Source organism: Prionailurus bengalensis, unplaced genomic scaffold (genome assembly GCF_016509475.1).
Source record: "Prionailurus bengalensis isolate Pbe53 unplaced genomic scaffold, Fcat_Pben_1.1_paternal_pri Un_scaffold_66, whole genome shotgun sequence".
NCBI classification, from domain to species: Eukaryota; Metazoa; Chordata; class Mammalia; order Carnivora; family Felidae; genus Prionailurus; species Prionailurus bengalensis.
Genome location: NW_025091166.1, coordinates 179,211 through 204,431, shown reverse-complemented (window position 1 = coordinate 204,431; position 25,221 = coordinate 179,211). Strand labels below are relative to the sequence as shown.

Below are 25,221 nucleotides of genomic sequence, written 5' to 3'. Positions count from 1 at the left end.
AATGACAAGGACACTCACTGCAAGCAAGGTTAACTAGTCTTTGCATCAGGAGTCCGTTCAACACAGAGCACAAACTGGTAGTGGCCAGAGGAGAGGAGAGTAGGGGCGGTGGGCAAAAGAGATGATGGTGATTACGAGGCATCAGCATCCAGATATCAAATAAGGCCGTCACGGGGATGAAAAGCACAGTACAGGGAATACGGTCCGTGATACCCTAAGGACTCTGTATGGTGACACACGGTGACCACAGTGATGGTGACGAGCAAAGAGTCACGTGTGCAATTGTTGAAACCGTATGCTGTCTACTTGAAACTGATACAACACTGTAGGTTCATTAGAATTCAAGAACAAATGGAAAACACTACTAGCATCAAGTGTGCTGAAATGCTGACCATCATAACCACGATGGGTAAATTCAGCAGTTACAAACCCCAAGACCATTCTCTCCAAGAGTCCTCCAGGAAACACCCAGATCACCAAGTGAACGTCCTAAACCCTACTGAACAGTTAGGTCTCAGGCATAGCAAGGTTACAGAGGAGAAACACCGAGCCACTAGGACTTCTTCCTAATTATGTAGAGAGGAGCAGGACTTTCTGGGCGGTGGGGGAATAGCCCTTCTGTGCAATAGGCACGTGCTCCGTCGTGGACCCTCTGCAGCCCAGCCTCACGTCTGCACACGCAGCACCAGGGAGCAAACCGACGAGGAGCTTCGGTCACACAACTAGCCCCTAGGCAGTGCCGTCCCAGGCCGGAGACACCGCCGCACGTGGCTAACTGAGCGCCCAAAATGGGGCTGGTCCCAACCACAGGGGATGGCACTGTGAGATGCCCCGTGGGTTGCAAGGACTGAATGTGGAAAAACATTGTAGAGTAGCTCCTTCATGTCTACACTATTTACATGATACAATAACATGTTGCTTGCATCAGGCTGCATGAAAACTAAACATCACCCGTCTGTTTGACCATTGCAACGTTTTTTTTTTTTTTTAATTTATTTTTGGGACAGAGAAAGACAGAGCATGAATGGGGGAGGAGCAGAGAGAGAGGGAGACACAGAATCGGAAACAGGCTCCAGGCTCTGAGCCATCAGCCCAGAGCCCGACGTGGGGCTCGAACTCCCAGACTGCGAGATCGTGACCTGGCTGAAGTCGGACGCTTAAGCGACTGTGCCACCCAGGCGTCCCTGTTTGACCTTTTCAAATGCAGCCTCGAGAACCCTTGGGATGACACCCGTGTCACCTGTTACCTTCCTGCTGGGCTACGCTGCACTCAACGAAAGGTTTACGCGAACATTTTAGCTTTCGAGCGAACCCCCGAAGGGACTCAGAAATCTGAACCCCATAGGCTGCTCGGCTCCAACTCCGCCACATGCGTGCCATTCAGACTTGCGAGCGTGGGGCCGCTCGAAAGCACAGTGGTGGCTCGCCTTGGAGGAAGTGTGAGCCCCAGAGGTCCCCTGCTCCTTTCCAGTCTCAACCGATCACTGAATGATTGAGAGATGGAAATACCTTCTCACGTTGCGTTTCTTATAACTGTTTTTTCAGATTGCCAACTTCTCCTAACAGAGTCTTCTGAGAAAGGTACACACAGTCCTTTAGTGTTGATTCTTTCAAACGTTCCACATGCTAGAGCATGCCGACGTTTCTCTTTACCATAACGCAGCACCACAGACAAGGCATGGAGCGGATGGCCATACCAACGAACCGGGTCACATGACCACAGAGTGAAATGCTGTCTGTGAAACTGCAGTAACAGCCTTTACTCATACTTTGTCCATGTACAATTTCTTCACGGATCACTGTCTGACTGTAAGTATGACAAGTTCCTAAGTTTACTTGCAGCAGGTACACTGGTTTGTACTAGCTTTTAGGGTCTGTGATGCCTCAGTCACTTGGGAAACCTGACCTAAGTTTCGTACATATACTTCCAATCTCACATACAACTTTCTACCGAAAGGCTGGCCCCAGTGATCAAGGTAGAATCTCACGTGGGGTATAATAACGCACCTCATAATGGGTTTTACCCAAAACAAGTGTGTCGTGTAATTAGCATTGCTCACTGGTGTCTCCAAGTGCCAATCTTAGGGAAGATTCTGGGCTCATCTACAGGGACACAGGTGTCACCAGAACCGGTAGTATCAGGTCCGCATCCAACTGTCCCCACCAGAGCTTCTCTCACAGAGATGCTATGATACTGCTTCCCTCCCGTTACACCTCAAGTGTATCCGTTATGATGGTGTGAGAGTCCAGGCTTCGACTCTTTGCAACCCAGATGAAAAGAGGGAAGGCAGGAGATGGAACAGGAGAAACTCTGTTTTCAGCTGGTTAAATGCCTGACAGAACTGCGCACTCCTACCGGTCGTTCTGGACAAAAGAGGTAGAAATTAGCTCCCCAGACAAGAACCAGGCTGAAGGTTCCAGCACAGGGGTGGCAAACGAGGGCCTGCCGACCACATCCAGCCACCGCCGGGTCCTCTCAACAAAGGGTTATCGGCACACGGCCCCTCCCCTTAGTTATATACTGCCTATGGCTGTTTCTGTGCCCATCTTTGATTAGCATGAAGCTAGCTTACTCCTTACGTCTCAGTTAGGAAAAGCCTAAAATACTCACTCTCGGGCCCTCCCCAGACCATACTCCTCTTCTAGACAGTGAGACGCACCTTCCCGCACACATACGTCGGGCAGGGACAGGACACTGGGAACTTAACGTAGGCAGTGGGTAACAGCCTGCAGTTTTTCCGCGTGAAAGAATCATTTCTACTTTCTGCAGTGGCTGTTAGCCTCTGCTCCACGCTGCTCCTCAGGATCACAACGTGAGCGTCTCCTCTGTGAGGATGGGGGCACTCAGCCGCTGTCTCTCATGTCCTACCTTATCTTCCGCAGCAGCCATTCTCTCTTGTAGATGACGCTGAAGTCGCTTGTCCGATTCATACAGGAGCTTGTCAATAGTGCTGGACAGATGTTGATTAGTCTCTTCCTTTAGTTTTTCTCTCTGCCTTACCTGAAAGAGAAGACGCAGGCTTCAAGCCAAAGTGCGAACACCGGCTCAGGCGTGCGAATGACCAGCGGTGTGACCCACACGCACGCCATCCTCGGCTGCCCCTTCCCACGGCACTCTTTGGCGTGCTTGTGCGTCACTGCCAGCACCGACCTAGCGGGGCACAGAAACGCAGGAACCTGCTTCCCAGGGGTCATCACTTAGCAGGTCCCTTTGTTTCTGGGAAACAAAACACGCATGGGCCCTCACGAATGTCCTCATTATTAGCTCTCAGATGGGCTCAGGAGGCAGATGTACATGCAGGAGAGCATATTCTTAAGGGGATCAGCTGATCTACACACGGGAGGAGGAATATTCCGGGGCGGAAACAGAAGCTCGGATCTGGCCTCAGGGGGAAAGAAATGAATCCATTGACAAAACCCAAAGATAAAAAAAAAATCCCCTTTGGGAAAGATTCAGTGGTGAGAAAGACTTTCACCTGTTTTTCGTGAAATTCACACATCTCCTGAACGTTTTGTAATGGAAACTTGTATTTACCTCAAGTAATTTCCGAACGTAACCGCAAAGTTCACGGGTCTGTGTTTTATAGAACTCTCATCAATCGTATGGTTTAAAAACTTGTTTCTACCGCATATCCTGAATTAACCCAAAACAGAAGCGGCGAGGACAGGCCGGCAGGATTCAGGGGCTCCTGCCGGGCGCAGGGCCGTGGGGTACGGGGTACACATGTGCCCTGCAGTCGGGGGGCCCAGGGAGGAGGAAGAGCCCTCAGGACACACCCGCAGGCTAGGCAATGGACAGTCCCTCCAGCCTCGGGCTTCCTCATCTCTAAGCCACACCTGCTGGCACCTCTTTCCTTGGGAGCAGGCAACAGAAAGCACGACCACCACACCTCACACGCAGCAACGGCCATCACTTGGAAAAGACCCTGGCCACCCCACAAGAAGGGATCAGCACCCAAGTATTTTTCAAGCAAAGCAGCTTAAAAGTGTCCTTGCAATTGTCTCAGTTATAATAGAATCCTTATCTCAACACCTGTCCCTCCAAACTACCATACAGTCCTAAAGGCAATGAAGTGCTTCTCTAAGTAGGTGAGGTCGAATTCTCGGCCCAAGAGGCTAGCGTCTGGTTGTGCTCGCTTGTGTGCATGTGTCATGGCGGGCTGGGGTCGGCCAACCGAGCCGTCACGCTGGCATCAGAAGCTTCACTCCGCGGAAACTCATGTTTTATTCTCTGACCCTGAGGGCCAAGCACACGAGTTTCTGGTGTAAGTTAAGGGTGAGTGTTTTGAGTTTTCTGGTGAAAACAAAACCTGATGGCCTTGGATGGACGTCCCAAGTTGGGGAGGCTGCTGCCTGCTCTGTCTCCTGGGTGTTTCATGTTGACGTCCGACCAGCTCCCGCAGGGAAAAATCTCAGGGGATTCAAGGGACAGGGGCCTCCCTTTCGTCAAGGCTCGATGACGCTATTCCTCTTCTTAGGAACATCTACCCCGACCTGTGCCTTTACATCTCAAGTAGAAATTCAGGATGTGGGGACCAAGGTCAGGCCCGTGACCTGATTTCAGGACCTCAGTGTCATGTCCTAAGGAAGGAGACCCCTCCTCTAGGCTGCCCTACCCCAGGCCAGTACCTCCGCTTTGGCCAAGGGACACCCACGAGGTCCCGCGTCAACCGTGAGTAGCTGCTAATGAGCTGGTGGGCACGGTGGGCTGTGCGGGTGCCTCCACCCCTAGGCGGCACTGCCTACGGGGCCCCAGCGTCCAGAGAACATTGTCCACAGGCTAGGAGTGTTCACTAACATCCAACTTGCACAAGAGTGCACTGTACCCCTGATGGGATCGAGAAGGGGCCTGGCGTCCACGTGGGGAGAAGTGGGAAACAAGGGACCACTCCCTACCCCCACACCCCCAGCCTGCGCCTCATCCTCAATCACTGCCAGGTGCGCGGCTGCTCCGCCCGGACACGTACCCGCTGCAGTTCTTGGTTCTTTTCCTCCAGCTGGGCCTCCATCTGGCGCAGCCTTTCTTCCATGTTGCCACGCCTCTGCTCGGCCTGTGGGCGACAGCGGGGTCAGAAGAGCTGGCTGCCCCACACCACACACTGTGCCTACGCACGACATGCTGTGAGCGGCCTTCTGCCTGCTCACAGTCCCTACAGGCCTCATGCGTGCCAGTGGGAAACACTGGGCTTCCTTGCTGGTGACCGGGGGTAGGCAACGGTCTCATCCCCACCCCGGGTCCCGGATCCTTGGACGGTGCCTCGTCCCCCGGGAGACACCCCTGTCCACTCAGCAGCAAGCGGAAAGAGCAAACAGGCGTGCTGCCTTCCTAAGCTGGGAAGTTACTTCCAACAACTTAGCTTCCTCAGCAGCACAGTGTCCAAAGACAAAGGGTCGGGCTACACGGCTGACCAGGGACAGGAGACAGGACAGGCGAGAAAAGAAACGGAGACTTGGCATGCAGATCACAAAGGAGGAGAGGCTCTGTTGGAGCCTGGGCCTGTGGGCGCCCAATGCCGCCTGCCCGACTTGATGGCAGCCTTGAGGGCCATTATCCCGTGACGAACCCACCCCCCTTCCCACTGGGACCCTCACTGCACTGGAACCGGTGACACAGAAGCACCGACAGGCTCCCTGCTACAGGTTCCCTCAGCCCAGGTTCCGGAAGGATGGACTGGCTGCCCAGTCATGTGCTCCCTCGTCCTGTGTGCATCACTCGATCCCAGCACAGACTACATCATGTCTGGAAACTACCTCTTCAACTGCTGCCTTCCTCTGTGGGTGGTGAGGGCTGTGAGAGCTGGGAGGGCAGGGACTGTGTCTGGCACGTTCCTCGACTCTATTTGTGGAACCTCCGAGTGAATTCCTTAAAGATTTATTTCTTAAAGGGGTGTCTGGGTGGCTCAGTCAGTCGGGTTCTGACTCTTGGCTTCAGCTCAGGTCATGAACTCAAGGTTTGGGCGTTCGAGCCCTGGGTCAGGCTCTGTACTGATAGCATGGAGCCTACTTGGCATTCTATCTCCTTCTTTCTGCCCCTCCCCTGCTCATGTATGTGCCCATGCTCGCCCTCTCTGTCTGTGTCAAATAAATGAACATTTAAGAATTTTTTAAAATAAACACGATTGTGTTTAAAAGAGGATAGGATTTTCTCATTTCTCGGAAAAATTCTATGCTTTCTTTGTTTTTTTTTTTTTCCTTCGGTAAGCTCTACACCCAACGGGGAGCTCAGACTCATGACCCTGAGATCAAGAGTCCCAAGCTCCACTGACTGAGCCGGCCAGGCACCCCTGTCCTTCTCTTGCCCAAGGCTACTATCTTGAGCTTTGAGTCGCTGACTTAAGTCTGAAAAGCAGTGAGTCTTAGATGCAGCCAACGGCAAACAGCACACGTCGGACAAAACCGGAGGGAACAAAACTGGGGATGATGCCTGCCGTTTGAAAAGCATTCCAATCTCAGACAAAGTAGCACCGAAAACAGATCTCAGCTGGTTCGCGGACTTTGGCACGCCGACGTTACCGGTGAGAAATGAGATACAAGAACGGACCGCCATGAAAATGACATTCCCACCATGGGACCCAGAAGGAAACGGGGGCCCCACCTTGCAGAGGGTGGCCACCCTCTGGGCCGGCTCGGCTTCCACCTCGGGCAGCGACTTGGCCTTCCTCGGGGTCGGCTGCAGCTTCCGCTCCGCCACCTCCAGGCGCTCTTGCAACTGGCGGTTTTGATCCACAGTCTAGGAAATGAAGGCAAAGCATCAAAGTGTAGCAAGTCTTCTCTCCGTTTCCATTTTTAATAAAGTGAAACAAAATCTGAATGCAGAGATCTGCTGTTAGTTCTGACCGAAGCCAACAGTTTGGTAGGTGCTTCAGAGTAAACCTTTCCTTTCTGCAAGGAGTCACCCACGGCCTTGGTCCTCCTTTCACTACGCAAAACATGTCTTGCCAAACTCTTTGCTCTTCTTCAGTATCTTCAAAGAAGTCTTTCCAAAGACAAAGTTCCCACACATTAAAGAAAACCCATCTTCTGGAGGAGCTTGCTCGTTCTTCCTGACCAGTAAACGAGAGAAGGGTGAGGTCCTAACCCTTCGTAAACATATTTATACTGCGGTCCGAGGGCTCGCTACATAGGACATTCTGAGGTGGGCACATCAGCCAGCACAGAGCTTCTGAGAGCATGCCTGATGCCAGTTGAGTTCTTTTTGGAAGTGTACCATTATTCAACAAAAACACTCTCCCTCTTGACCAAAAACGTGGAAACCTTCAACGTGGAAAAGTTAGACACGAGATTTTTTGTTAAAGGACTTGTAGGGAAGCCGAGGTGGCTCAGTCGGTTAAGCGTCCACCTTCGGCTCAGGTCATGATCTCATAGCTCATGGGGTCAACCCCGCCTCGTGCTCTGTGCTGACAGCTCAGAGCCTGGAGCCTGCTTTGGATTCTGTGTCTCCCTCTCTCTCACTCTGGCTCCCTTTCTCAAAAATAAATAAGCATTAAAAATATATAAAGTCATTTTAAAAATCATGTACAAGGTGAGGTTTTTGCAAGGTTAACGTTTGTTCCCACAGACTCCTTCCATCTTCTGTGTGCATATAGCTCTGTGTGTATATACAGACCGCGTATCATGCTTTAAAACCCTCCAAAATAAATCACATGCTGTACACATAGTATTTCGTGATCTGCCCTTTACACTCATGCTTTGGAACATGTTACGTGCTCTCAAACAGCATTCCTCGATGTCATTTTAATGGCTTCCTAGTATTTCACTTTGATTATCATGTTGGGTCGACTGACACATTTGACAAACACACCAGACAAAGCTCTCTCTGTTTCCAAGAAGCTGGATGTGGTGTTCCTGTTCAATGCCGGATGACCTGAGACAACCAAGGAAGAGACGTGCTGCTTCCCAAAGCACAGGGTCTCACATCCTCACGCCAGACTGTGCTTCTGCCCCGGCCATTCCCCCCGATCTCAGGTACTAACCAAAATGGCCAGCTGCCTACACATTCCCGGCCACTCCCTGCTCCTTTGGAAACAGTGCTAACAGGCAACAGAGTAACGTGCATGTAAGACAAGACAAAGAAGGAATCAAGGAGGGGAGCCCCATAACATGCTTCCATAAAATTCGAAAGAATTAAACCCTGGACGTTGAAGTAACCCCGCTGGTCAACACAAGATTCTAAGATCCTAAAACCTTGACATTGACACTTGGTCCTTAACTTGACTTGTAATTAATAAAAGTGGAATGAAGTTCAACGAAACCAACGACCTGTCGATGCAGAGAGTCCTTCTTTGCGATCTCGTTTTCAAGTTTATCCTTGAGGTCGTGCAGAGAGGTGGCTTTGTGCTGTGCCCTGAGGCAGCGCTTCTCAAGGGTAGTGATCCTGTCTTGCATGTCTTCCTTCTGGGCCACGGCCTACAGCAGGTATTTCAGAGGGAAAACAGGGAAAGAATTAGCGTACGACACATTAACACGCTCCAGACACAAAAACCGGGCGAAATCCTCATTTTCCAAACAAACAGAAAAGTAGCATCCTCGGGGTACCTGGGTGGCTCAGCCGGTGTCGCTTTGTGAGTTGGCGCCCGCCCCGCGTCAGGCTCTGTGCCGACAGTGCGGAGGCTGCTCAGGATTCTGACCAGTTACCCAGGCTTATTCTTTCCCATGTGTTCAAAGACAAACGGATAATAAAGTCTCCCGGAAATCACCTCGGTTGCCTCCGGACACCGTTGAGCTTTCCACAGAACAGCGACTTGCCTCTGGAGGCACACACCATGAGACAACCATCCTTTTTCCGGGGAAAAGGTGGATGAAATCTCATCCAATTACCACAGAGTTGAAGCAGCAGTGTTAACAAATGGAAGCCAAACTCCACCTTTCATATAACTGGAAGTCATCTTCTATAGCCTAACCCTGTAACAACATTGTATCCCATGGTATCTGACACTGCCAATGGAACCAGAACGTCCTGCCCTGCTTTTCTTGTCCAACACGGGAAAGATTCCTCTTCCAGCCCTCCGTGTTTACTAAGCAATTTATGTCAGCAGTCTCAAGAGTGAAAGTGATGAGTCCTAAGAAATGATTTCCTAAATTCTCTGCATCTTGAACTCTGCTGAGGGGTCTCTCCCCACCTTTGCCAAACAACAACTTCACTGAACAGGTTCTATAATTTCTGCAAATACTTTTGTTTTAAATTCTGACACGATCTCCCCCACACTAAGGTACTAAACAGACTGCTCGTGCACTTACACCCTCAAGGGTCTGACAGGGTGTTCCGAGGTGGCATTTCCGGGCTGGGGGTGGGGTGTGCGGGGACTGTCCGCAAAGGGCAGCTCACAGTGACAGGAGGAGGCACAGAGAAACCATCCTACCCTTACTAGTTTCTGTGACAATGATCAGATTCCCATCGACGTCCACACGTGCAGAAGCGGCCGCACTCCTCCATGACCTTACACCAGAACCAGCGGGCTGCGCCTCGCTCACTCTGACCGCCACGACCAGGGGCACGGAACCCCTGGGAGGAGGGCAGGGCGGCAGAGGTGGCCGTGACGGCCCCTGGCAGCGCCGCCCCCGCAAGGCCGTGCCCCCGGAAACGACCTGGCAGCACCACGCTGGTTCCTACGTGCCGAGTGTGTTCCCAAAACGGACCGAGAGCATGGCATGGGCCAAGCTCAGGTGGCCCACACTCCACACCCGAGGCCACTCTGCCGCCTGCCTGCCAGGCCTCTGCAGGGGAGAGTCCAGGGAGGACAGATTCCACCACACAGACGGGGAGGCAGCCCGCCCAGGCCCCGGAGTCACGTCCCGTTCTGCTGCTACTTCTACCAAACTCCAAACGTTCAAAACCCGTGGGAGACGAAGGACACACGGGGCAAGGCCGAACCAAACACCCCACGTTAGGCTCGACGATGGCGTGGCCATTTCAACTGACACTCACTTCACGGACATCTCTTTGTAATATGGTGTTCCTTGCTTCAGAAAGGATGAGGTCTTTCCTTGAGGTGTCTAGGTCCTCTTCCAGCTTGGCCACGAGAATGCACAGGGTAGTCAGGAGCTCTTTCACCTGGCTCTGCACCTTTGACACTCAGAAAGGGAAGCAACATGTGAGGGCCCCCACTGCTAGTCTTCCTATGTTGTTTTTTTTTTCAATGTTTATTTATTTTTTGGGGGACAGAGAGAGACAGAGCATGAACGGGGGAGGGGCAGAGAGAGAGGGAAACACAGAATCGGAAACAGGCTCCAGGCTCTGAGCCATCAGCCCAGAGCCTGACGCGGGGCTCGAACTCACGGACCGCGAGATCGTGACCTGGCTGAAGTCGGACGCTTAACCGACTGCGCCACCCAGGCCCCCCGTGTTGTTTTAAAAACAATGGATAAAAAGGAAACCCCCTCCAATCAAATCCTGGGATGATGTCTGGAGCTGAACTCTGCGTGTGGCCCCTAATTCTTCTACGAAACTACACCCCTCCAGTGCCACACGTAACTGCTCTCTCACCTGGAAACAAAGGGATTGAGTTGGTACACAGAGGTGTTTCATTAGTCCTTACTATACAGTTACCCTAAGACCCCTTCGCCTCAAAGAACATGACAGAATGCTGGTAAGCTTTTTCACGGATGCTCCTGTTCACAAACTTGCTTGTTAACCCCTTTCAATTTTACATTCGAGACAAATCTTCCCCGAAATAAATTACATTATGCAATCTGTACTAGCCAATCGATACACACAACATTTCCACCAACTACTGCTTTTTAACCATACAGACCTGTCTTCTTACAAGAATTCAAGAAGATGAAAAGGAAACTCCAGTCACACAAACACACAAAGTGTGCCTAGAACACACAGCATGTGCACAAATTGAGAACCGCTGTGGCTAGGCACACCATTTCAGCCTCGGTTTTGTCCTTCTCCAATATGGAGTTGAGGACCTTGAGCACCTCCACCTCACTGGACACGCCGGCAGGAGTCTTCGCCTGTCGCCGTATGACTGTTTTTTGAAGAGCTCTCTCGTGCCTGGAGACGAGGAACTCCAAATGTTCCAGCAGCAGCTGGCGGGAGAGGCAAAAGGAAAACCGTGTTTCAAGAACACCTTCAATTCCGGGCCTCAAGTTCACCAAATGCAAAACCAAGTCTGAATCCCTTCAATTCAGATCCCAGGTAGGGAGCCACCCCCTCGAATGTGTGAAAATAGCCTTACTCCTCCTCACGGATCAAACAAGGTTTGAGAACAATAGGTCCCAGCCAACTCCACGGGGACATGTGGACAAGGGGCATGAATGGTGTCCTGTGTTTAAAGACACTGGCAGTGCGCCTACTGACCCTGGTGTTGTTTCTCTCCGCCTTCAGGTTGGCGATCTCCTCCTCTCTCTGCATTAGCTGCTCCCTGCAGGTGTGGAGCTCTGCAGCGAGAGCTGCACACTCCTGGGGTCGGAGAGGGGACAAAAGTGGAGAGACACAGGGGGTCTTTACCAGAGCACACCAGGCCTCCGTGGCCCTCCAGAGTCCCAGCACCCACCACCCTCAAGTAGCATCACACACACCAGTCCCCTCCTCACCACCCACAGGAGTCCCGGGGATTTTCGGAGGGACCGACACTCAAGGGGACAGACGTTTTCAGGTGCCTGGCAGGTCTAGGACTCAGGAACTCTGCTGACTCGGGAGCAACAGGCCGAGAAGCCTCCTGCCCATCCGCAGCCTCTGGCCTCGTCTGGCAAGCAGGCTTGTGGAGCGGCAGTGGGGAAAGGCTGACGGTCCTCAAAAGCTGCTGTCTTAGCCTGAACCCCTGGCTCAATCAGACTCAACCCTACCCGATGGACTTTTCAAAAATGATGGTAGGACTCTTGACGAAAGGGCGAGTTTACGACTTCTTTCCATAGGCAAGCAGGAAATATTATGGAGGAAGGGTTTCTGAGGAGAGTGATGCCAGGGCCCACCACCCCGCGTGGGGCTTCTCTCCCGCCAATACTGAGCGCCCGCCCAGGACATGGCGTACAGGTGGGCTCCAAGGAGGTGGACGCACACTCTCCAGTCAGTCGAGCGCAGAGTCCGGTGCAGGGCTCAATCCCTGAACCATGACATCATGACCTGAGCTGAAACCAAGAGTCAGACGCTTAATGCCCTGAGACACCCAGGCGCCCCAGAGCTTTGGTCTCTGTAGGACAGACGAGGGGATAAACGTTCACTTAACAACTGACATTCCAAATAAAGAGAGTTGTTGATTTCAGCAATTCTAGAAAATCCAAGTACAAACTGGTGACATACTTCAATTTCTTTCATAAATTAACCCTTTCCAAATCAACGGAATGTTACCACAGAACTGACCACGTTCCTTGCAATCTGACTTGACAAGGTGAACCCACAGAAGCCTATCTGATCCTTGAGGTAGGACTGTGCAGGCCCATTTCTATGTGGGGATTTTTGTTCCAATAAATACATTGGAAACTTTTCTGGAGATGTGTGACATTTGGAAAGACTGGCAGATGAGCTGAGCAGCTACGAAGTATCAAAACTAGTAAGTAAAAGGGAGGCCACGAGTGCATGAAATATACGCAGATACTAGGCTATTAGAGCATTTCCTCCCCGAAAACATACACAAACCTACTCTAACAAGAGAAAACGTATCATTTTGCACACAGAAACTGACCGTACCTACATGGTGCCATTTGCAGTCAAGAGAAAGGCAAACCAATGTGGAGACGCAGGATTAAGTCCTAACCGCATAACACAAGCTGTAGCAGACGCTGTCCTCTGGGGGAAGTGTGCACCACCTCCTGTTGCTATTGAGGTCCCCTCAAGTGTTGCACGAATCCACGAATCTCCTACTCAGCTCTTGGTAAGCACTTCCTTTCTCCAGTAAATCAAGCACCACAGGAGAAGTGATTTCTCAGGGTTCCTGCATCATTTTCACCATGTTAAGGGCAATACCATGAACCTTAATTACATCCTGGGACCCATTTGAAGTGTCCCCAGGGATGCTGGACGTGCTCCCGCGATGCAGAGAAGACTCATGGTATGACAAGAAAAGGCTGAATGGCCTGACACGTCCTGAGGTCCACAGCTGCAGCTGCCAGCCGGCCAGCGTGAGGACCATGGAGGCACAAAGAAAGGGAAATTCTCGAAGCTCTCGCTGCGGCTACCCCAGCACACGCAAAAACCTGGTGCTATTTGTGAGACATCTTTGTGTCTCGTGTGGAAGATGTGGCATCTCTGTGGATGTAGGACTGCTGTGAGACGGGCACACCTGCAGACTCAACTCAAACTGCAAGACAAGTGAAGACCTGACATCACGACGTAAGGCAGAAGGAAGGGAAGGATCGAAAACTGGCACATTTCAATGCAGGCACAGGATAGCTTGGTGATTTTAGAAAGGGGTTTGGCTTTGAAAATGGTCCAGACGATAGGAGAAGCAGCTTCCACCACGAAGAAGAAGGACACAGTTTCCCAGACGCCCGAGAGAAGATTGCAGAGAAGCAGGAACTACCATCCACCGCATGTCAACCACTCCAACACAAAAAGTGAAAACCCAAGAAAATCAGTTGAGGAGACCATGGCTGCCTGCACAGGTTTTTCATGCAGAAGGAGGTGCCCTGTCGGGGGGAAAATGCCACAAACGACATTTATTCACGAGAAAGACAAGTGAGCACCAAGATGTTGGGTAGGAAGGGGTGAAGCAGCGACCGAATGAGCGGATACAGGCGGGGGTGTGAGCAGGGCGGCTGGCCCTGTGTAGGAAGCTCACCCCAGGTTCCTGAAGGCAACAAGTCCCAGTGGCCAGTGGTCTGGCTGCACAACCAGAGCCCTTGCCCTGGACCAGTTCCATCCCGGCTCTGTCCCTCAACTCAGGAAGTACGCTGAGAGCAAGGGAATGTCCTCTAAAGTTCTTCTGACATCGGACAATGTCCTGGCCACCCAGAACCCCACGGGTCACCACCAAACGTGTCTTGGTGGCTCACTCGCTCCGGAGCGCAGCGGGTCTAAGTCAGCCTGCGGACCAGGGGCCACGAGGACTTGTGAGGCTCATGGCACAGGCACGTTACAAGAAGGACAGTCAATGCTGCCAAAGAGAACCGCCACAGAGGGAACATTATGAAAGTCAGGAAGATGCCAAGGGACGTTACAAAAAACTCTGGGGAAACCATCAAGCCCAACACAATCAAGAAATCCCTGCTAGAGATGACTGTCCATACGACGTGCGTGATTTCCAGGACCTATGACACAGCCAATCAGGAAACTCATGACTGAGACTGTGCATATGGCAAAAAGAAAAAAAAGAAAAAGAAAAAGAGTTGGGGGATGCAGGGATTCAAAATGCGTATCCTACAGAAGGTCACGAGCACAGAGAAAAGCCCAGAGGAGGTCACAGAAGAAGACAGCAGAGAGAGGAGATCTGGCGAAGCAGACGGAGGGCGAGGAAGGTGGCATGGAAGCGGCATCGCTGGAAAGCACGCTGCCACCAGGAGTGATCCGGCAGAGTCTCGGCTCCTTTCCCACATGGACCCTTCCATGACAAGGGCGCTGGGACTAAAGCCAGCCAGCCGTCTATGGAAACATTGGCCAGGAACAGAGAGGCCCTTGTGGAAAGCTGCACAGACAGTGCCCGCCTCCACCCCCATACCGCCAGGCCCCAAGGCCCAAGACTGCCCCATCTAGCGGGTCCCCCCCACCCCATGCAGGTCTGCATATCAGCACATTTGTGAGGACCCACCCCCACTTTCCAGACAGCAAATCCTCACCAAGGTGCTCAGTGAACCACTTCGCCTGCCATGCACACGTCTGTGCGTGAAAATCGAGGGAGCATGCAGCCAGGCCGCCCGGGACGCATGTGTGTCACCACCACCTAAGCGTTCATCAGGAGGAACATCGTGTGGAGACTTGTGTGCACTTGGACAGCCTATCCTCACACGGGCATAAGGGCAGTAAGATCTGACATAAAACGAATAACGTGTTGTTCCATAACCTGGCTTTCAAAAAATGACATTTCCTTCTGGCAGGTCTCTCTCGGTCCCCGCCCAGAGAAAATGCCTCTCAGCCTACTATCACAGGCTGTTTTTGTAATGTAACAATGTGTCCAGACTGTATTAGGAATATGGCTGTAAAACTGCAGGCTAGAAAAGCTTTGTAACCATGCATTCACCCGTGTATCTCCTAGGCCATGGCGAAGCAATCGTACTGAGTACACCAGGCCATCATGAAGCATTCACCCTTCATTGGTAATGCATGAATTGTTACATCCGTAAATACACAGGAATCTTTCCAATTCCTCCCATTTCTGATGCACAGTGCTAAGGATACACGTAACAACAGCGTAGTGTGTCACCTGAGACAGCACTGATGTGGGTTCTGATAGACAATTCATTCTAGAAACAGATGGAGAATAAACTCAGGGATCAATACAGCGCAGAGCTGTGCACCTATTTCCCTGTGACGTAAAACTGTTTCTCTAGCTTACTTGACTCGAAGAATATAGTATATGACACATACAAGATACAGGTGCTAATGCACTGTTTTTCTCTCTACTCAGGTTACTGGACAACAGGAGAGTTTGAACAGTTAAGTGTTCTGGGGACCAAACCTTATACATGGATTTTCAATTGTGGGCAGGGTGGAACCCCGAACACCAAGTTGTTCTACGGACAGCTCTACTCATCCTCGGGGAAGAACGAAGCAAGCACGACCTTTGTGAACAACAGAAAAGAGGAAAATAGAAATAGATTTTCTGTTTTAATTTTGTAATGTCATTCTTTATTCCTTAGAGACGGAGAGCAGCAGGGGACGGGCAGAGTGAGAGGGAGACAAGGAATTGAAAGCAGACTCCAGGCTCTGGGCTGTCAGCTCAGAGCCCGTCTCGGGGGTTCCCTCGCCAAGAAAAAGTTCATGACGGGGCCAAAGTCAGCCGCTTAACTCACTGAGCAACCTAGGAGCAGAAAAGGAGAAGTTTAGACGGTCCTTGTACACAAGGCATACGTGTTTCCCCAAAGGAGTTAGTGACCAAGTTGCTCAGGAACACCCAGCACTAAGTGCCAGCAGGCAGGACACAGATTCAGAAAGAAAGGCCGTCTTCTCAGAGAGAGAGGCGTATTGTACACGGATGGGGCAGAACGCCAGCATCTCTGCACAGCAGGAGGCGCCCCCCGCCCCACAGCCAAGCAGCTGCGAGGTGAGTGGGGCCGGCGCAGGGAAGACCGCAGGACTCGGCCCCTCCCCGAGTCCACCCGAGTGATGACAGGGTACAGATCTCCAGAGACCTCACAGATGGCCTCTGAGACAGGCAAGCTCCACGCCACAGGACCCACGGACCAGCAGGGAGAGGGAAGAGCAGGAAAGAGGCAAAGCCATCTCCCTGGCTTCTGACCACCGGACCAGGGAGCAAGCTGCTCTGTTCCCAGGAGGAGGCACAGGTGTGGGGAGGAGGGTGGTGGCCCGTGTGGAACTCAAAGAGCCCACAGTCCGCCCAGATGGACCTTCACTACGAGGTGCTTGGAAAGACGTCCGGGAGACAGAGTGGGGTGCATGAAGGAGAACACAGGGCAGCCGAACCTCCCAAGGAAAACCGCCTCCCCGAGTCTGACCCACACCGACCCATGGGACAAAACGGCCACCCTGCAGCCGCACTGTGCACACGTTCCCCCATTCCACCGAACCACACACTCCCATGCCGTTCTATTACTCTCCGTAAAACCGCATACGTCTCTGGGCGAGGTAACTGCAGCACATAGTGTTCAGCACCTAGTACCGTGCCTGCCACGCACTCCAGAACAGGTGAATACTTTAGTGTACGCCTTGTACCCACACACGTAAATATTACACACGCTGCTTTTAAACATTACGTAGTTCTGTATAGGATATAAAGACGCACACTGTCCTGTGCTTTATGAGATGGGTGATGTGAGGGGCTTGTACCTGTTGCCTAAAGCACGAATCTTAGCGCTCAACCCACACATTAGAAGGAGCCACTCTACCCAATGACGTCTACACTGCATCCATTCTTGTCTCCTCCCCCAACCCACTATCCACACAGAACCAGCACCAGCTTTCAAAAAATTCAACAACATCATGCCAGTCCTTCCCCCTGAGGACACAACGACCCCAGGCCCTTTTCTGAAAACCCAACTCCTTACGGGGTAGGTTCTGTCCCAACACCAGCTGCCTGGTGCCTCACCTGGCTCCGCTTCCGCTTCCATCGCTCACAACAAAGCCAAGCTCCTCCTTGACCCCGGCCTTTGGCCTCGGAGTCACACTGCTGGGAGAGTGCTCGGTCAGCCTCAGCTCCCGAGCGACCTCTCCGGAAAAGGCCTTTCCGGAACCACGGTGCACAAGTAAGCGACATTTCCTCCTAACCCCTTCACTCGTCCAGATACACTCTTCTCAGCTGTGCCTCCACCCCCGTCTCCGAGGAGCACAGCAGCCAGAGCCTGGCGACCACAATGGTGCAGAGTCACAAAAGGGCTCAACAAGGGTGGGTGGTTGTGTCTCTGCAGATGATTCGGGTGCACCAACACAGAAGCCCTTTTTGTGGGGGCTACACTGTACACATACAGACATCATAAGGACTCTAAACCCGTATCTTTCTATAATAACACGGAATGTAAATGGACCAAATGCGCTAACCAAAAGACATAGGGTATCAGAATGGATAAAAAAACAAGACCCATCTATTTGCTGTCTACAAGAGACTCATTTTAGCCCTGAGGACACCTTTAGATTGAGAGTGAGGGGATGGAGAACTATTTATCATGCTACTGGAAGCCAAAAGAAAGCTGGAGTAGCCATACTTATATCAGACAGACTAGACTTTCAATCAAAGGCTGTAACAAGAGATGAAGAAGGGCATTTCATAATAATTACAGGGCCTATCCATCAGCAAGAGCTAACAATTATAAATGTCGATGCGCCGAATACAGGAGCCCCCAAACATAGAAAACAATTCCTCATAAACATGAGCAACCATATTGATAAGAATGTGGTCAATGCAGGGGACTTTAACACTCCACTTACAGAAATGGATAGATCATCTAGACACACGGTCAATAAAGAAACAAGGGCCCTGAAGGATACATTGGATCAGATGGACTTGACACATATATTTAGAACTCTGCATCCCAAAGCAACAGAATATACTTTCTTCTCGAGTGCACATGGAACTTTCTCCAAGATAGGTCATATACTGGGTCACAAAACAGCCCTTCATAAGTATACAAGAATTGAAATTGTACCATGCATACTTTCAGACCCCAAGGCTATGAAGCTTGAAATGAACCACAGGAAAAAGTCTGGAAAACCTCCCAAAGCATGGAGGTTAAAGAACACCCTACTAAAGAATGAGTGGGTCAACCAGGCAATTAGAGAAGAAATTTAAAAATATATGGAAACCAACGAAAATGAAAATACAACAATCCAAACGCTTTGGGATGCAGCGAAGGCAGTCCTGAGAGGAAAATACATTGCAATCCAGGCCTATCTCCAGAAACAAGAGCAATCCCAAATACAAAATCTAACAGCACACCTAAAGGAAATAGAAGCAGAACAGCAAAGGCAGCCTAAACCCAGCAGAAGAGGAGAAATAAGAAAGATCAGAGCAGAAATAAACAATATAGAATCTAAAAAAACCTGTAGAGCAGATCAATGAAACCAAGAGTTGGTGTTTTGAAAAGATACACAAAATTGACAAACCTCTAGCCAGGCTTCTCAAAAAGAAAAGGGAGATGACCCAAATAGATAAAATCATGAATGAAAATGGAATGATTACAACCAATCCCTCAGAGATACAAACAATTCTCAGGGAATACTATGAAAAATTATATGCCAACAAATTGGACAACCTGGAAGAAATGGACAAATTCCTAAACACGCACACTCTTCCAAAACTCAATCAGAAGGAAAGAGAAAGCTTGAACAGACCCATCACCAGCGAAGAAATTGAATCGGTTATCTAAAATCTCCCAAGAAATAAGAGTCCAGGACCAGATGGCTTCCCACGGGAGTTCTACCAGACGTTTAAAGCAGAGATAATACCTATCCTTCTGAAGCTATTCCAAGAAATAGAAAGGGAAGGAAAACTTCCAGACTCATCCTATGAAGCCAGTATTACTTTGATTCCTAAACCAGACAGAGACCCAGTAAAAAAAGAGAACTACAGGCCAATATCCCTGATGAATATAGACGCAAAAATTCTCAATACGATACGAGCAAATCGAATTCAACCGCATATAAAAAGAATAACCCACCATGATCAAGCGGGATTCATTCCTGGGATGCAGGGCTGGTTCCACATTCGCAAATCAATCAACGTGATACATCACAGTAAGAAAAGAAAAGATAAGAACCATATGAGCCTGTCAATCGATGCAGAAAAGGGCTTTGACAAAATTCAGCACCCTTTCTTAATAAAAACCCTTGAGAAAGTCGGGATAGAAGGGACATACTTCAACATCATAAAAGCCATTTATGAAAAGCCCACGGCTAACATCATCCTCAATGGGGAAAAACTGAGAGCTTTTTCCCTGAGATCAGGAACGCGGCGGGGATGCCCACTCTCACCGCTGTTGTTTAACATAGTGTTGGAAGTTCTAGCATCAGCAATCAGACAACAAAAGGAAATCAAAGGCATCCAAATTGGCAAAGATGAAGTCAAGCTTTCCCTTTTTGCAGATGACGTGCTACTACACATGGAAAATCTGATAGACTCCCCCAAAAGTCTGCTAGGCCTGATACATGAATTCAGCAAAGTTGCAGGATACAAAATCAAAGTACAGAAATCAGTTGCATTCTTATACACTACCAATGAAGCAACAGAAAGACAAATAAAGAAACTGATCTCATTCACAATTGCACCAAGAAGCATAAAATACCTAGGAATAACTCTAACCAAAGATGTAAAAGATCTGTATGCTGAAAAGTATAGAAAGCTTATGAAGGTAATTGAAGGAGATATGAAGAAATGGAAAGACATTCCGTGCTCATGGATTGGAAGAATAAATATTGTCAAAATGTCAATACTGCCCAAAGCTATCTACACATTCAATGCAATCCCAATCAAAATTGCACCAGCATTCCTCTCGAAACTAGAACAAGCAATCCTAAAATTCATATGGAACCACAAAAGGCCCCGAATGGCCAAAGTAATTTTGAAGAAGAAGACCAAAGCAGGAGGCATCACAATCCCAGACTTTAGCCTCAACTACAAAGCTGTCATCATGAAGACAGCATGGTATTGGCACAAACACAGACACACAGACCAATGGAATAGAATAGAAACCCCAGAACTAGCCCCACAAACGTATGGCCAACTCATCTTTGACAAAGCAGGGAAGAACACCCAATGGAAAAAAGACAGTCTCGTTAACAAATGGTGCTGGGAGAACTGGACAGCAACATGCAGAAGGTTCAAACTAGACCACTTTCTCACACCATTCACAAAAATAAACCCAAAATGGATAAAGGACCTGAATGTGAGACAGGAAACCATCAAAACCCTAGAGAGGAAAGCAGGAAAAGACCTCTCTGACCTCAGCCGTAGCTATCTCTTACTCGACACATCCCCAAAGGCAAGGGAATTAAAAGCAAAAATGAATTACTGGGACCTTATGAAGATAAAAAGCTTCTGCACAGCAAAGGAAACAACCAACAAAACTAAAAGGCAACCAACGGAATGGGAAAAGATATTTGCAAATGACATATCGGACAAAGGGCTAGTATCCAAAATCTATAAAGCGCTCACCAAACTCCACACCCAAAAAACAAATAACCCAGTGAACAAACGGGCAGAAAACATGAATAGACACTTCTCTAAAGAAGACATCCGGATGGCCAACAGGCACATGTAAAGATGCTCAACGTCGCTCCTCATCAGGGAAATACAAATCAAAACCACACTCAGATATCACCTCCCGCCAGTCAGAGTGGCCAAAATGAACAAATCAAGAGACTATAGATGCTGGAGAGGATGTGGAGAAACGGGAACTCTCTTGCACTGTTGGTGGGAATGCAAATTGGTGCAGCCACTCTGGAAAACAGTGTGGAGGTTCCTCAGAAAATTAAAAATACACCTACCCTATGACCCAGCAATAGCACTGCTAGGAATTTACCCAAGGGATACAGGAGTACTGATGCATAGGGGCACTTGTACCCCAATGTTTATAGCAGCACTCTCAACAATAGCCAAATGATGGAAAGAGCCTACATGTCCATCAACTGATGAATGGATAAAGAAATTGTGGTTTATATACACAATGGAGTACTACGTGGCAATGAGAAAGACTGCAATATGGCCCTTTGTAGCAACACGGATGGAACGGGAGAGCGTGATGCGAAGTGAAATAAGCCATACAGAGAAAGACAGATACCATATGGTTTCACTCTTAGGTGGATCCTGAGAAACTTAACAGAAACCCATGGGGGACAGGAAGAAAACAAAGGAGGTTAGAGTGGGAGAGAGCCAAAGCATAAGAGACTCTTACAAACTGAGAACAAACGGGGTTGATGGGGGGTGGGAGGGAGGGGAGGGTGGGTGATGGGTATTGAGGAGGGCACCTTTTGGGATGAGCACTGGGTGTTGTATGGAAACCAATTTGACAATAAATTTCATATCCTGAAAAAAAATAAATAAACATAAAAAATTCAACAACATCATGCCAGTCCTTCCCCCTGAGGACACCACGACCCCAGGCCCTTATCTGAAAACCCAACTCCTTACGGGGTAGGTTCTGTCCCAACACCAGCTGCCTGGTGCCTCACCTGGCTCCGCTTCCGCTTCCATCGCTCACAACAAAGCCAAGCTCCTCCTTGACCCCGGCCTTTGGCCTCGGAGTCACACTGCTGGGAGAGTGCTCGGTCAGCCTCAGCCCCCGAGCGACCTCTCCGGAAAAGGCCTTTCCGGAACCACGGTGCACAAGTAAGCGACATTTCCTCCTAACCCCTTCACTCGTCCAGATACACTCTTCTCAGCTGTGCCTCCACCCCGTCTCCGAGGAGCACAGCAGCCAGAGCCTGGCGACCACAATGGTGCAGAGTCACAAAAGGGCTCAACAAGGGTGAGTGGTTGTGTCTCTGCAGAGGATCTGGGTGCAACAACACAGAAGCCCGCTGAGCCAACTCTTATGTTCAGAGTCCTCTCTCTCCCTCAAGACATGTGAGGATTCTGAATTTCCTCAGGGAATGGAGGCAAGATACCAACGAGCTGCAAAGGAAACCTAACAGAAAGGCAAGCACAAAGTCGCAGCTAACCGAGCTGTGGACAGCACAGGGAGGCACAGAAAATGAGCCCGGCACTCGGCAAGCACTGCTTGAGAAGCTGACCCTTCCATCATCTCATTGTGCTGTGGAGAAAATAACTGGGCTTTGGGACCTAGCATCAAGGATGGGTCCTCGGAAATACTCCAGGCCTCCAAATGGAGACCCCGGAGGTCTACACGGGGGTGGGGGACAGCGTGAGCCCAGCTCACACTGCACCTTACAAAGACTGAGCCCCAGTCCCAACTCCCTCACGCCTGTGTGGGCCCAATAACCGCCACACTTGGGGTGTGTGGGATGAAATGCTGAAGGAATACAAGCACACGAAGAGCCTCTATGCTTCTCCATACAGTCCAGCACAAAAATGAAAACAAAGAAGAAATGAAAAGACAAGATAAGACAAGACAAAAAAAAGAAAAGAAAAGAAAAAAGAAGAAGAAAGAAAAGAAAAGAAAAGAAAAAATGAAAAGGAAAGGAAATGGAGGGAAAGGAAAGGCAAGGAAACGAAAGGAAAGGAAAGGAAGGGAAAGGCAAGGCAAGGCAAGGCAAAGCAAGGCAAGGAAATGAAAGGAATGCCTGGGGAGCTCAGTCGGGGAAGCATCCCACTTTGGTTCATGTCATGATCTGACGCTTTATGGTTTGAGTCCCGCGTCGGGCTCTGTGGTGACAGTGAAGAGCCTGGAGCCTGCTTTGGATTCTGTGTCTCCCACTTTGTCTCCCCCTCCCCTCTTCAAGTTTTGTCTCTACCTCTCCCTCTCTCTGAAGTAAATAATATTTAAAAAAATTCTTTTAATAATAAAAGGGAAGAAACAAACAAGCAAACAAAAAAAAGAGAGGCACCTGGATAGCTCAGTCTACTCGTTTAAGTGACCGACACTTGGTTTCGGCTCACGTTTGTTAGTTTGAGCCCTGTGTTGGGCTCTCTACTGACAGAAAACAGCCTCTCCTCAACAGTGTCTCTCTCTCCCCCGTCCTCTACCCCCACCCCTGCTCTCACTTTCTTTCTCCCTCAAAATAGATAAACATTAAAAAAAAAACAGGTTTTACATCATATCGACCCAAAGAAGAAAGAAGAGAAACAGACCAAGAGGAGACCCATAGACTGGAGTTATTGGATGCAAAAGTCAACTATCCAAAAACCATTCTTGATAAATGGGAAATTTTCAGAGACTCAAAACAGATTCTCAAGCTGCAAATTATCGGAGCTAAAATTAAGATCTCCAGGTGCCTGAGTGGCTCAGTTGGTTCAGCATCTGACTTCAGCTCAGGTCATGATCTCGTGATTCGGGAGTTTGAGCCCCGCGTTGGGCTCTGTGCTGACAGTGCAGAGCCTAGAGCCTGCTTCGGCATCTGTGTCTCCCTCTCTCTCTGTTCTTCCCTTGCTCCCAGTCTGTCTAGCTCTCTAACATAATTAAAAGACTAAAAAATCTTGTTAATGGCATTAAGAACTCAGTCTGTGGGTTTCACATCAGACTAGACACAGGTGAATGGACTCAGTGAACTGAAAGATAGTTAGGTAAAAATATATCTAGACCATACACAGAGAAAACGTCCAGAAAATACAGAAGCCCAAAAGACACAGAAGATATGGTACAAAGGTCCAATAGGAACCCACAAAGTAGAGGAAACACAGAATGGGTAGTACCACTTCGCTACAAAGATAAGAATCAAAACTGATAAAAGAACCATGAGAGTGACTCCACAAAGAACACCCGAGGCAAAAAGATGTTAACAGTCATGAGAGGACAAAGATACCGCCTTCCATGGGACAACAACAACAACACTACCAGCTGACTCTTCAAGAAGAGCAAATGAAGCCAGATGATGGATTGGCATGTATGAAAGGTGAACTAAAATAGCCACCAACCTGGAAGTCTTTACCTAACAGAAACATTCTTCACAGTGAAGGCAAAGTAAAGATGTTTTTCAGGCAAAACAGAAGCAAAAACAAAAATAAAAACAGAAACAACAAACAAAAACAACACACACACACACACACACACACACACACAAACCATGACTACACATCAACTACAGACACAAAATAAAATCAATATTAAAGCAGCTTGTTGCACAAAAGAAATGTAGTCTCTGACAGACATATGAAAAAACAAGGCTTGCAGAACAATGTCACAACAGAAAGGGTAACTATGAGAACAAACCTTCACAAGCATTAAGTGCACGAAACAATGACAACAACGCCAAAATCCATCTAAAACTTAAAAATATTAGGCAGTAAAAGGTGAGGAGGAGTTCAGTGTGGTTCAAGTGTCAAAGAAAAGAGCAGGGGCACCTGGGTAGCTCAGTCAGTTGAGTGTCTGACTTTGGCTCAGGTCACGATCTCACGGTTTTTGAGTTGGAGACCCGCGTCAGACTCTGTGCTGATGACTCAGAGCCTGGAGCCTGCTTCAGATTCTGTGTCTCCCTTTCTGCTCTGCCCCTCATCCGATTGTATTATATCTCTCTCAAAAAACAAATAAATCTTAAAACAACGAAAAGATAAACGGAGAGAGCAGTGTCAGGGAAGCAGTACAAGTCCTGAATCAGGCAGGGGTCAGTTCAAAATGCACCTGCCTCTAGAAATAGATATATTCCAATTACCTAACAGATCAGTGTACAATTAAAAACTCCCTCCTACTTCTAAAGGAAGGCTAGAGACCAAAAGAACACAGAACAGCGGGGACAAAGAAGAAACTAATAATACGGTACGTGTCAACTAACCTATCAGTCATGACATGTGCACAGATGCTGCAAGCAAAAGGTTGACTCTCAAATTCATTAGAAGGAAACTAAGCATACGCTGGTCACAAAGGTACACCTTAAAACGTAAGATCACAGACAGGTGGAAGGAAAAGATCCCCAGGCAAACCCTACTGAACAGAAAACTGAGGTGGCCACTGGGACCCTCCAAGAAAGTAACCTCTATTGCAAAAAGCTCTACTAGAGACCAAGAGGAACATTTCGTGATGGAACTTCCATCTACCAAGAGAACAAGACTTCTAAACTTG

At 49.3% G+C, this 25,221-nt stretch overlaps 1 protein-coding gene across 1 annotated transcript in view; it reads right to left on the bottom strand.

Annotated features, from left to right (window-relative positions):
* Window positions 1-17,377, bottom strand: part of LOC122478451 (liprin-alpha-3-like) — a 32,995-nt gene extending 15,618 nt beyond the window's left edge. Inside the window, exons 1-8 of the mRNA XM_043572049.1 lie at window positions 17,145-17,377; window positions 11,306-11,407; window positions 10,830-11,034; window positions 9,926-10,071; window positions 8,260-8,406; window positions 6,596-6,730; window positions 4,968-5,051; window positions 2,870-3,001 (exon numbers count right to left, since the gene is read on the bottom strand). Coding sequence (XP_043427984.1) covers window positions 2,870-3,001; window positions 4,968-5,051; window positions 6,596-6,730; window positions 8,260-8,406; window positions 9,926-10,071; window positions 10,830-11,034; window positions 11,306-11,407; window positions 17,145-17,312 — 1,119 coding nt within the window. The 5' untranslated portion in view covers window positions 17,313-17,377. The remainder of the gene's footprint in view (window positions 1-2,869; window positions 3,002-4,967; window positions 5,052-6,595; window positions 6,731-8,259; window positions 8,407-9,925; window positions 10,072-10,829; window positions 11,035-11,305; window positions 11,408-17,144) is intronic.
* Between the last annotated feature and the right edge of the window lie 7,844 nt (window positions 17,378-25,221).